General features: G+C 32.9%; 2 protein-coding genes across 3 annotated transcripts; one reads left to right on the top strand and one right to left on the bottom strand.

The window, feature by feature from the left end:
• The first annotated feature begins 4,910 nt into the window (after nucleotides 1-4,910).
• On the top strand, nucleotides 4,911-8,174 carry LOC136997411 (uncharacterized). Of its 2 annotated transcripts, XM_067348133.1 has the most exons (4): nucleotides 4,911-5,261; nucleotides 5,429-5,632; nucleotides 5,804-5,975; nucleotides 6,227-8,174. In XM_067348133.1, the coding sequence occupies exons 1-4, from the start codon at nucleotides 5,049-5,051 to the stop codon at nucleotides 6,271-6,273; spliced, it is 636 nt and encodes a 211-aa protein (XP_067204234.1). In that variant the 5' UTR covers nucleotides 4,911-5,048; the 3' UTR covers nucleotides 6,274-8,174. The 2 variants fall into 2 exon arrangements, with proteins under 2 accessions (XP_067204234.1, XP_067204233.1); XM_067348132.1 differs by having other exon boundaries at nucleotides 5,804-8,174.
• Nucleotides 7,146-9,625, bottom strand: LOC136997410 (putative nuclease HARBI1). Its single transcript, XM_067348131.1, has 5 exons — nucleotides 9,201-9,625; nucleotides 8,854-9,050; nucleotides 8,620-8,767; nucleotides 8,197-8,344; nucleotides 7,146-8,089 (listed from the first exon to the last, which is right to left on the bottom strand). The coding sequence occupies exons 1-5, from the start codon at nucleotides 9,465-9,467 to the stop codon at nucleotides 7,692-7,694; spliced, it is 1,158 nt and encodes a 385-aa protein (XP_067204232.1). The 5' UTR covers nucleotides 9,468-9,625; the 3' UTR covers nucleotides 7,146-7,691.
• Nucleotides 9,626-12,326: the final 2,701 nt, after the last annotated feature.

The following is a 12,326-nucleotide window of genomic DNA, read 5'->3' as shown; positions in this document are numbered from 1 at the left end:
CATGTATGAGGTTTATAGTAGGTTTTAAATTTCGACTCGGGACAAGTTCACTAAATAATTATAAGTTTGAATTTCGAAATCAAAGAGAAAAATTTGATATAATTGAAACATTTAAAGCTTTTTATATAAATGATTCGTGCCTTGCATTATATATATTGACAGGAATTAGTAAATAACCAACCACTTCTAAGCCACAATGAGTATATTCCAGTATTACAAACGTACACAGAAAAATACGGCGACTTCAATAGAAACGTAAATGTAGGCGTCTATGCTGCTTAGAGTGCCAGCCGAGAAGAACATAGATCACAGAAATAGCAGAGGCAAACATTAATGCACTCATTAGTCGCCTAATAGCGCCACGGTGTATCGACTAGAGATATCGATTAAAATAGAGATCTTTTCGATCAGACTTGCTTTCTTACACCCCTCCTATCGAGAAGAGCTCTTTAAGAATAAGCATAAATATCAACTTAAGTTCAACATCTTCACACATTTATCATGTTTGCATCTCGTTAACGATTTCGTTAAAATATCACTTAGCATTAAATCAGTCTGTAAATAATGGATTACGATTTCTTTTCTTTCAACTAACTCACGAGTGAAGTGAAAGTTAATATCAATATGCTTGCTCCGTTTGTGGTATACGGCATTTCTGGACAGTTGTATCGCGCTTTGATTATCGCAAAATACATCAATGGGCGACGTTACATATTTTTCAAAGCCCATATGGTTCAGTAACCGTCTTATGTAAACTACCTCACGCGAAACCTCGCAGAGTGCCGCATACTCTGCTTCCATAGTGGACAACGCCACTGACGCTTGCTTCCTTGATTTCCAACTAATTGGACCTGTGGACAGCATTAGGACATTGCCTGAGCATGACCTGCGATCATCGATGTCTCCTGCCCAATCTGAGTCGGTGTATGCCTTCAAATGTCTTCCATCTCTTGTGTAGGTAATCCCATAATGGGATGTCTCTTTCAAATACCTTAGTATTCGCTTCGCAACGATCCAATGGTCCTTACCAGGATCCGAACAGAAACGGCTTAGTGTGCTAGCTGCGAAGGCTATATCTGGACGTGTAGCGTTAGCTAAGTAGATCAGCCCACCGATCAATTCTCTATAAGGTCGACTTTTCATTTCTTCTCTTTCATCTTCCGTTGTCGGACTCATTTCTTTGGTAATCTTCAAATTTGGATCCATTGGCGTAGATACTGTTTTGGCAAGCTTCATGTCAAATTTTTCAATTAATTCTTCTACATATTTCTTCTGTGTAAGATGCATTCTTCCGGTTGCTCCTTCTCGTTGTATATTGATTCCAAGAATGTTGCTCACTTGGCCAAGATTTGTCATTTTGAACGTTGATTTCATCTTTGACTTGATGCATTCGAGTTTATTGAGTTCTTTCGAAGCCAGGATTAAGTCATCGACGTAGATAACAACAATTACTCGTTCGTCATCTTTTCCAAACACGTAGACACAAGGATCTGCCGAGGTACGTTTGCCACCATTTTTTGTAATGTAACTGTCGAGCTTCCTGTACCATTCTCGACCTGATTGCTTTAGGCCATACAACGGCTTTAGCAACTTGCATACCTTAGCTTCGTGTCCTTGTTCAATGAACATTTCCGGTTGTTCCATGTATACTTCGTCATTCAGTTCTCCTTGTACATATGCCGAAATCACATCCATCTGGTGAACATGCATTTCTTCATTTACCGATGCAGCGAGTAATGTACGAATCGTTTCGTATCTTGCTACGGGAGCGAAGACTTCCTCAAAGTTTATTCCAAACTCTTGAGTGTTTCCCCGAGCAACTAGTCTCGCTTTGTATTTCTCTATTTTACCTTTTTCATTAGTTTTAGTTTTAAATACCCATCGATTTGTTAAAACTTTCTTGTTTTCTGGCCTTGGTACGAGAATCCACGTTTTATTTTCTTGCAGTGTGACATATTCTTTCTTCATGGCGGTTAGTCAATCTTCTTTGTTATCTTGTTCCAACATTTGAGGTACGGACTGCGGATCCGAATGTTGAACCTCTTTCGAATGATACATTTTTCGTGGTCTGCCTGGTTTGCCAGTTTTTATAATTTTTGGACGACCTGCACCACGACGTGGTTTGTTGTCTTCTTGCTCGTTGATTTGTTCATTTTCTGACGAATTCTCTTCCGCTTCATTGTCATGATAGTTTCTTTCGTTGTGTACTTCTGACTCATCCTCGTCCTCGATGCTATCCTCTTGTTGTTTAGGTCGTTCCTCGTTTGCCGTCTCGATTGTATCAGGTACAGTAAACATTTTTCTTGATGCGGATTCTGCAGAATCCTCAATCCTTTCGAAGAACTTCACGTCGCGTGCCTTGATGACAGTTTTAGTTCCTGGTTTCCACAAGCGATAAGCCTTAGATTCTTCTGAATAACCTACTAGTATATATTCTTCTCCTTTTGGCTGAAACTTCTTTCCCTTTCGGCTTTTGTTCAAGGCAATCGTTTTGCTGCCGATAGTTCTGAAGAATCCCACGTACGGTTTATTTTGTGTCCAAGCTTCAAAAGGTGTGGTTCCGTCGAGGCTTTTTGTTGCACATCTGTTTCTCAAAAATGTTGCTGTATTTATTGCTTCGGCCCACAATGACTCAGGGAGATTTGCTTGCAACATGATGCACCTTGCCATTTCTACCAGTGTTCGATTAGCCCTCTCCGCTACACCGTTTTGTTGTGGCGTATACTCAACGCTTAATTGGTGTTGAATTCCCTCTTCCTTGAGGAAATCCTTGAAGTCCTTTGACAAGTACTCTCTGCCATTGTCGGTACGGAGTTTCTTAATTCTTTGTCCAGTTTGGTTCTCTACTTTTCGCTTGTAATCTTTGAAGGCTTGAAAGACGTCCGACTTGTTCCGAAGCATTACAACTTCCGTGTATCTTGAGCTATCATCTATAAAGCTAACAAAATATTTCGCACCTCCAATAGATTCAATGTTTATAGGTCCGCATATATCTGAATGAATTAAACCTAAAATTTTCTTCTCGCGGTTAGACGACGGTTTGAACGGTTGGACGTGAATTTTGCATTTCGCGCATACTTCGCAATTTATTTCGTTTGCTCTCGACGAGAAATTAATGCCTTTGACCATTTCCTTATTTTGCATCGCTTTTAAATCACTAACATTAAGATGGCCATATCTTTGATGCCATTTTCGCAAGTCAATTTGATCCTTATCATCTGTAAACGCCGCATATTCTTCCTTTTCGTCGACTATATACAACTGATCGCGTTTAGTTGCCGTGAGTACTACTGACCCATCCTTCCGATTGATTGTTGCTCTATCTCTTTTGAATGTAACTGTATACCCGTTGTCCGTAACGCTTGATACCGATAAAAGATTATTACGCAATTCCGGAACATACAGCGCATTTTTTAACTTTACAGAGTTCGTCGCATTACGATTTAATTTTATGTTTAAATTTATGTCACCAACGCCGTTTGATTTTACGAAATGTTCCGCGGCTGTATATACTTTTAACTTATTATCGTTTTTTATTGTTTTAAAGATTCGTTTTTCATTGCACATGTGTTTCGTCGCGCCGCTGTCGAGGTACCAAATTTTTGACCTGTCTATTATTTCCGTATTACATGCAATCGCAGTCATCGCGTCGCTAGCTTCATTTGATTCGTTATTCTTTGGTTTCGCCTTACAATATCGACTCGTGTGCCCGCTTTTACCGCAATTAAAGCACTTTCCAACGAATTTACTCGCGTTCGCTTTAGTAGAATTATCTTTATTAAAATTATCTTTTGGTTTTGCGTGCGCGTATTTTGAACGCCCTTTTACTAATAACGCGTTGCTATTACTGTCTTCGTTCGTTTTCGATATTCGATCGTTCTGTCTCGCTTCCTCCTCGATAAGTTTCACTTTTAAGTTTTCTAGCGTTGGTATTTCATCGCGCGACTCGATAGCTACACTAAAGTTTTCAAATTCGGACGGTAAAGAGCCTAACAACATTATTGACAACAACTCATCTGGTATCTCGATGCCCGCTTCTTCGAGCTGCTCAGCTTTGCGTGCGTAGTCTGCGACGTATCGCGTCATGGTGACTCCCGTCTTCTTCTCCATCCTCAGCAACTGTTTGTATAAGGCCGCTTTCCTCACCGGTCCTCGAGACTCGAACACTGCCTTGAGTCCTTCCCACGCTTCCTTTGATGATACAGCTTTTTTAACATGGTTGAGTTGACCATGGGTGATGCTCAAATTTATTAGCGCCAATGCCTTAGCGTCCTTCCTCAACCATTCTTGTGCGTTTTCTGCAGGCTTTACTTCTGTTCCATCAACGTATTGCCATAAGTCATTGAACACCAGTATGCTCTTCATTTGAATCTTCCACAGTTCGTAATTGACTTCGGTCAACTTTTCTACGTTTGCGAGGCTGGTTGCAGTGGCCATCTTTTAATACGTGCTTCTTCGTTACTCACTGACTTTATTTACTACGCGCAGTGTATTACGCGCTCCTGGGCCCATAACCTGACAGGAATTAGTAAATAACCAACCACTTCTAAGCCACAATGAGTATATTCCAGTATTACAAACGTACACAGAAAAATACGGCGACTTCAATAGAAACGTAAATGTAGGCGTCTATGCTGCTTAGAGTGCCAGCCGAGAAGAACATAGATCACAGAAATAGCAGAGGCGAACATTAATGCACTCATTAGTCGCCTAATAGCGCCACGGTGTATCGACTAGAGATATCGATTAAAATAGAGATCTTTTCGATCAGGGGCCCGATTCTCTAACTCATTCGTAACTTTACGTATACGCAACTTGCGAGTGATTGAAATGCGCATACGTTCATCATCCAATCACCAATGCCTATTCTTTAAGACAATATGCGGTCGTTCGTATTTAGATACGTATACGTATGTTTTGTGCGAATACAGTATATGGCAACACTGGATTATTGACTACCTCTATCAAAAACATTGAGTATTTTTCAATAAATGGTATTTTATTTTCAAATTTACTGTGTGTCACTTTGAAAAGACGAAAAAACGAAAATGGATCAAACGGATGCAAGAAAACGCAGTGCAAATGTGACAGAAGAACAAAAAACCTTATTATTACAATTTATGGAAGAAAATCCATGCTTAATATCTGGTAAATTTTTCGCTGATTTTACATATAAAGATGCAACTATTTTATGGCAAAAGATTACAAATATCTTAAATAGTTGCAATGGTGTAAGCAAGGATTGGAAATCTTGGCGAAAAGTAAGTATATACGGCGCACATACAGAAAAATCAAATAATTTCTCTACTTAAATAACCACCACGATAAGGTTAGATTAGATTAAGATATGTTGACAACTTTGTTACTCAAATATATGTAATTAATTTATTTCTTATTAATTTAATTTCTAATGATAATAATATTTTAGTGCTGGCAAGATTTACGGTCACGGAGCAAAATGAAGCAAAGCAAAATAAATGCAGAACAAAGGAAAACTGGTGGAGGAAGTGAATCTCATCTAAAATTAAGTCCAATAGAAGAAGCAACGTTGAATTTAATTTCTCCTATATGTATCGATGGACACACAGAAATAAAAGAAAGTAAAGTACAAATACAAACAGAGACTGATGAGGTAAAGTTTAATATAAACTTAATAAATAATAATAGTTTTTAAAAGCCTAATGGCATTTCATTTTTTTAGCGTTATCTTTTTTTTTACTTTTATTTGCTTTATTTCTTGTTATGACATAATAGAAATATTCTACATAGAATACGTTAACTTGTCTGTATTCTTTATCTTTAGATCAATGTTGATACTCATAATATAGAAATGGAATATGTTGAACAAGATTTTGAGGATATAATACAAACTACTGAACATAATGCATCCAGTGTTAATATGAAAAATGCAGAAACCGAAGACAATGATAAAGAAAATACATATACTAACAATGATGCAGGCAATTCAAATAACGGTAATGATGATTTATGTACAATAATAAGAAAGAAAAAAAGAAAGTCACACTCTGAAGAAGTTCAATCAACACAACAGTCACAGAATTTGACAAACATAGCACAAAAAACATTCGAAATCCAAAATTCTTATTATGAAAAAAAGCTGGTGCTAAAGAAACAAGAGTTACAACTTAAAGAAAGATTTATTATTGCTGCTGAAAGGTGCAATACTTCATAATATATGTTTTGTAAACATTATATTTCTTTTCAGTTATTTATTTTACAGCACAAGTGCGTCGAAAGACGCACTTGTACTGAAAAATTCTGGACCTAACACGTCCAGGGGGGCGATCGACCTACTCACGGGGGTTGGGGATGTCCACACTCGCCTTCGGCTCGTGCGTCCACCCTCCCCTCCCCCCGATCGCTGATTCCCGGACTGGTTAGGTAATGTACTATTATATTCTTGTTTTTCAACTTATTATTATTACTTAAAAATGTACCTAAAATAGTTATATATGTAGGTATATTTAATACATATATACATATATACTTACATATATAATTTCCATATTTGTACTTACTTTTCTTTTTGTATTCAGTATAGATTTTCGCTACTTTTGTTTCATATATGGTGCTAAATCTTATTAAATTATGCACTAATGGTTAATATAAAATAATTTTATTAATTGTTGGCTTATATTGAATACGTCTGCTACATGTCTTTGAACAAATTCAGACCTTGACAGAAAAGCAGAAAGGCAGAAATCAATTAAAACTCGCGCTGGTTGTAAGCAGTACAACAAAATTTTTTTTTAATTTAAAGTTCTGGGAAATTGAATCCACTGGTTCATAATATTTGCCTCATTTAATGTATTTACAACTTCATTAATACATCTAGATACCGATGGTTCTCATAGCAAGATATACATTATGTCCTACACTTGTTGATAACTACCATGTGAAAAAAAAGTTATACTATTTACTATCAATACGAGTTTTGATTGGTTTCTACTTTTCTGTTTTTCTGTAAGGTCTGAATTCGCCTTTATCTATATATCACGATATGTGCATTTTTTATTTTTTGTGCAATCACAATATTTAATAAAATATTAATTTTATTTTTACAATTATTTTTTACACTGATTAGGCATTCGCAAACGTGTTCATAATAATATAATACACATATGTGCGTCATATTGTGCTAACAAGAAGTATTACATATAAGTTCAAAGTTCGTCTTGTATTTCTCAAAATGTCAGTTTATTTGAAATAAGATGTATAATTTATAATCTTTTGTTAGCATTTAGAGATAAAGACTGAGAGAAGAAATTCTGTACGATTTTATGTAATGTTATTTTTAATGCGTTATATATTATGCTAATTATAAGTATTAAGTATGAGTTCAAAGTTTGTCTTGTATTTCTCTAAATGTCAGTTTATTTATTTGAAATAAAATGTATAATTTATAATCTTTTGTTAGCATTTAGAGATAAAGACTGAGAGAAGAAATTCTGTACGATTTTATGTAATGTTACTTTTAATTTTTTATATAGTTTATTATAAAAAATTTAGTACACTTATATTGCAATTGTCTTTATTTTCAGTTTAACACAGTTTAGTTTAGCTATACATGGTAAATTATATGCATAATGTATAATATATATGTATTATAATAGCATGTAAAATTATATTAATGCCTGTGCTGTTTTGCACAAATATATTAAATGTATATATTAAGTAAAATAATTACGAATTAATTTATTTCGCAATCTTTTACCTGCTGCCAATTCAGGATTTACTCTGTTTTCTATTTCTTCGTTGTCACCATTGTTCTGATTAAATATATCATCTTGCCAATCATCGTCATATTGTGGAAATGGAACATCGTTTTTTATACATATATTGTGCAAAATAGCACAGGCATTAATAATTTTACATGCTATTTGTGGCGTATAGTGTAAAACTCTGTGTTTCAATAAACAGCGAAATCGCATCTTTAGTAAGCCATTGCAGCGTTCTATTAAAGCTCGACAAGACATTTGTCTACTATTGTATCTTTCTTCTGCGCTATTTTCTTCTGCGTTAGCGACTGGAGTTAATAACCAAGGACGTAAAGGATAACCTGAATCACCTATAAAACATCGGCGATTAATAACATACATTGTGTATAATAAAATATATCTTAGTCAAAAAATAAATCTTTATTATTAATACAATATATATATTACATATACTTACCCAGAAGGAAAAATGTCATATTTGGCCATGTTCTATGGATTGTTTCCATTCCTACCTTTAAGTTTGAATTGTTCCATATGTAACTGTCGTGAGTGCTTCCAGGATATGTGGCATTTATGTTCAGTATCAATAAACGCCAATCACACACCTGAAGTGAAAAATTATATATAACATTAATACCCAGACAGCACAACATATCCAAAAGATGTCCAGAAGATATCCCGAAGACGTTTTTGGGACGACAGGACATCCTCTAGATATCCTTTAGATGTATTTTGGACATGTGTGCTGTCTGGGTAAGCTATACAATGATGTGATAATCATTCAATATTTAAAAAAAATTAAAGGAGCACAGTAACAATTGTGCCGAAAAGATGTATATGTAAAAATAGATAGAATTATACACTTATTAAGTATACTTACTAATTGTACATTTATCGAGTGGTAGCCTTTTCTATTAACGTATAAATGTTCAGGATTTGGAACATTATGGACTTGTGGTGGAAAAATAGCTATGTGCGTGCAATCTATGCATCCAATGACTCCAGGAAATCTATGACCGTCATAAAATCTGGAAATATATCATAATATATCACAGTAATTTTTAATAATGCAGGTTAAATATTATATTATTGAGAAATTAAATTATTCACTAACTGTTGTCTTAAATGTTTTAATTCATTTAAAGTTTCGGGAAATTGAATCCACTGGTTCATAATATTTGCCTCATTTAATGCATTTGCAACTTCATTAATACATCTAGATACCGATGGTTGACTCATAGCAAGATATACATTATGTCCTACACTTGTTTGATAACTACCATGTGCAAAAAAATGTAATGCTGTTAATACCTAAAGCAAAATTAACAGTGTCAATAATACATATATGTATTAATAATATTATAAATTTACTACATACAATATATAAATATAAGTTTATTATATATATATAAGTTCTGTATTATTTATGTATATTTATAATTTTCTTTTTTTTGTACTTACTTTTCTTTTAATATCCAACATGGATTTTCGCTGCCTCTGTTTCATATATGGTGTTAAATCTCTTATTAAATCACGCACTAATGGTTTTGTTAATCGAAATAATTTTATAAATTGTTGGTCACTTATATCGAATGCATCAGCTACTACATGTCTTATACGATTTCTCCGCATAACGACATGTGCATCTTCGGCTTCTTGTGCAATCAAAATGTTATTAATAATATTCATTTTATTTTTACAATTATTTGTTTCACACCGATTAGGCATTCGCAAACGTACTCGTAATCAGGATGCGACTACGTAAGACCACTCGCAGCATTGCGTACGAAAATTTGCGTATATGTTTCAATGCGTATACTTATGTGGGCTTCGAGAATAACTTTTCAAATATAAGCGCTCGCAATTCTGAGTTTGCGCATACGTTTCTCTTACGAGTGAGTTAGAGAATCGGGCCCCAGACTCGCTTTCTTACATATATTGACATACAGACAGAATCCATACGATGTTCAAGGAGAAGCTACAGAATTAAAAATAATGGAATATTTAAAATCAGATTATAAATGTAGAAGAACAGATACATATAATAGAATAGGTCCTATAATTTCTGTAGACTATGGATGTCCTAAAATAAACGTAATTCAAGAAATCATTAATGAAGATTTTAATAAAATAACTAATAATGTTCTTTTATATTTTGTAGATGATAACTATAAAAATATAGTAGGATGTTTATTATCAAGTAAATACAAAGATAACATGTTTATCTATTTTTTTCCAGACTCAAATGAAGACCTAACAATATCAAGAAATATAAACAAAAAAGCTAAAGAAATATTAAAATATTTAAAATAAAAATATATTAAAATCTATTGAAATTTAGTACATTGTTTTACAATCATTCCTAAGATATTTTCAAATTCTTCTATTGTCATCTTTTCAAATTGATAACTTTCGTCTTTAAACTGTTTTAATTCAAAATTATCATTTTTATATACTATATTATTGATTGATTTTATTTTTAGATTTTCCTTCGGATTTGGTATCAACATGAAATTTCTTCCTATAATATATTCCATTACTGCTGTAGTACTATCAATAGATTCGATCTTATCGTCATCTTTCTCTTTTTTTACAGGCTTAAAAAATTTCAAGTTAGAATTAACTTTAAAGAATATAACAATGGGTCTATTTTTTTCACTGAATACAGTCGTTTTACTTCTCACAATTCTTTTTTTTCTTTTTGTATTGATTTGTTTGAGATATATTATATTTTTATTGTCTGTATTTCCAAAAATCAATGGGATATAATCCCCGTTAAATATATATTCAGAGATATGCTTTTCAGTTAACTGTTCCTGAGACAATTTAGCTTTGACTAAATTACTGTCGATAATAGCTGCCATTACAATATCCTTGCCACTAGGTTTAATACTTTCAAACTTATAGTTTTTAAAATTTTTCTTAAACTTAGGATTTTTCTTTATTTTATTAATAAAAGTTTTTACTATATCAAATTTATAACCTCCCTGTAGACATTCCGAATCTGATGTGTCGTCAACAGAATCTACAGAAAAAGAATTGATATAAAATATTCTTTTTTTTCTATCATTTTTTTTCTTTAATATGTTGCTTATCTTAATATCTTCAATTAAAATACTATCGTCTGATTCTGAAGTATATTCCTTCATAATTCTATTTAAATGCGAATATTTTTATAAAATCTTCTAGTAAAATTAGTTCCTATAGATCCGTTACTTGATTTGTATATAACACCAAATATATCATTATATCTCTCTTTAGTATAAAATATTTTAATCTCTTTATCATCGTCAATATCTTTTTTAAATACCGTTTTTACTGATTTTTTTAGTGAATTTACTATTCCTTCCATTTTTTGCTTATCCATTAATATAAACGTATTATTTCCTATATTTGATATGTAATTAAACGAAAGTTCTCTCTCATAAAATATATTTAACTCGTGTGTTTTTGTATCTTTCTTTGACAAATTTGCCTTAGATGTTAATATAATAGGTTCTGGATATACGTTTTTTCCAAATTCTAAATTATTTAAGCCTGTAACTTTATCTATAAATACATAATATATATATTCAAAATCTTTACAACGTGTAATTATTTTATAACACGTGTTCAATTTCTCTTTTTCATAAGTCATATCCGTAATAGTATCTTTATTGTACATAATAGTACTCAGTTTATCATTATATCCCTTTATAATTTTAGTTTTTATTAATAAAATATCAATTAAATTATTTAGCAAATGTTTATTAACTTCCATACTAAAAACAGTTTAATTTAATAATTTATATTTCATATTTTATTTAAACTATAAAAAATCGGGATACAATATTTTCTCTTTCACAATTTTTGGTATTATAATTTTTCCCCTGCAATTTAAAGATTGTAAGAATACTTTACATGCATATGTAAAATTAAACTTATTCAATTCTGGAGAGTAACCCAAATTTTCACATCTGGTACACTTCCATCTAGAATAGTCAGGATTACTCTTATGAGTTGCGAAATCTCCGCATCTAGTACATATAAACGATTCAATTCTGTCTTCCACTGAATCTGATAGTAAAGAGAGTAATACATCTGAAGCTCCATGGCACGCAATTCCGTCTCCCTCCATTTCTCCGAATCTTATTCCTCCTTGTCTTTTTTTTCCACTAGGTGCTTGAAGTAATTTTGTCTTCTTTCCTCTGTTTCTCACTGTTATTTTCTCAATAGCCATCTGAGTGAGTAATAGGTAATACTCCATACTCATAAAATGTTTATTTCCACCATCACATTTTATCAATTCGTGTGTATAAGGATTGTATAGATCAACCAAACAAGATGCCTTTTCATCATACTCCTCGTCTGTAAGATTATCATTATATCTCTTGTATCTATTTATTATTTGAGAATGATAAGAATCTAATCCTGTATTTGTCAAAGGTTGATAATTTATAAGTTTAATACTTCCCTCGTTGTCTCCGAAAGGATTCGAAGAATAACTACTGGTAAGTTTTATCTGATTGTAGAAATTAAATGTTTTCCTAGATATAATAGAAACGCTGTTTATAATTATATCCGGAGTTACCCCATTAATAGTATGAG

This window comes from Linepithema humile, chromosome 1, assembly GCF_040581485.1.
Source record: "Linepithema humile isolate Giens D197 chromosome 1, Lhum_UNIL_v1.0, whole genome shotgun sequence".
Taxonomy (NCBI): domain Eukaryota; kingdom Metazoa; phylum Arthropoda; class Insecta; order Hymenoptera; family Formicidae; genus Linepithema; species Linepithema humile.
Note: the sequence above shows the minus strand (reverse complement) of the source record. Positions and strands in the feature narration are given on the sequence as shown.

What these genes read in the sequence shown, in the direction of transcription:
- LOC136997411 (XM_067348132.1), top strand. Translation starts at nt 5,049, where the DNA reads ATGGATCAAACGGATGCAAGAAAACGCAGTGCAAATGTGACAGAAGAA. An exon ending in ATTGGAAATCTTGGCGAAAA is followed by an intron (nt 5,262 to 5,428) that starts GTAAGTATATAC and finishes ATAATATTTTAG; the next exon opens with TGCTGGCAAGATTTACGGTC. An exon ending in TACAAACAGAGACTGATGAG is followed by an intron (nt 5,633 to 5,803) that starts GTAAAGTTTAAT and finishes CTTTATCTTTAG; the next exon opens with ATCAATGTTGATACTCATAA.
- LOC136997410 (XM_067348131.1), bottom strand. Translation starts at nt 9,467, where the DNA reads ATGCCTAATCGGTGTGAAACAAATAATTGTAAAAATAAAATGAATATT. An exon ending in TGTTGGATATTAAAAGAAAA is followed by an intron (nt 9,051 to 9,200) that starts GTAAGTACAAAA and finishes ATTTTGCTTTAG; the next exon opens with GTATTAACAGCATTACATTT. An exon ending in TTAAAACATTTAAGACAACA is followed by an intron (nt 8,768 to 8,853) that starts GTTAGTGAATAA and finishes ATATATTTCCAG; the next exon opens with ATTTTATGACGGTCATAGAT.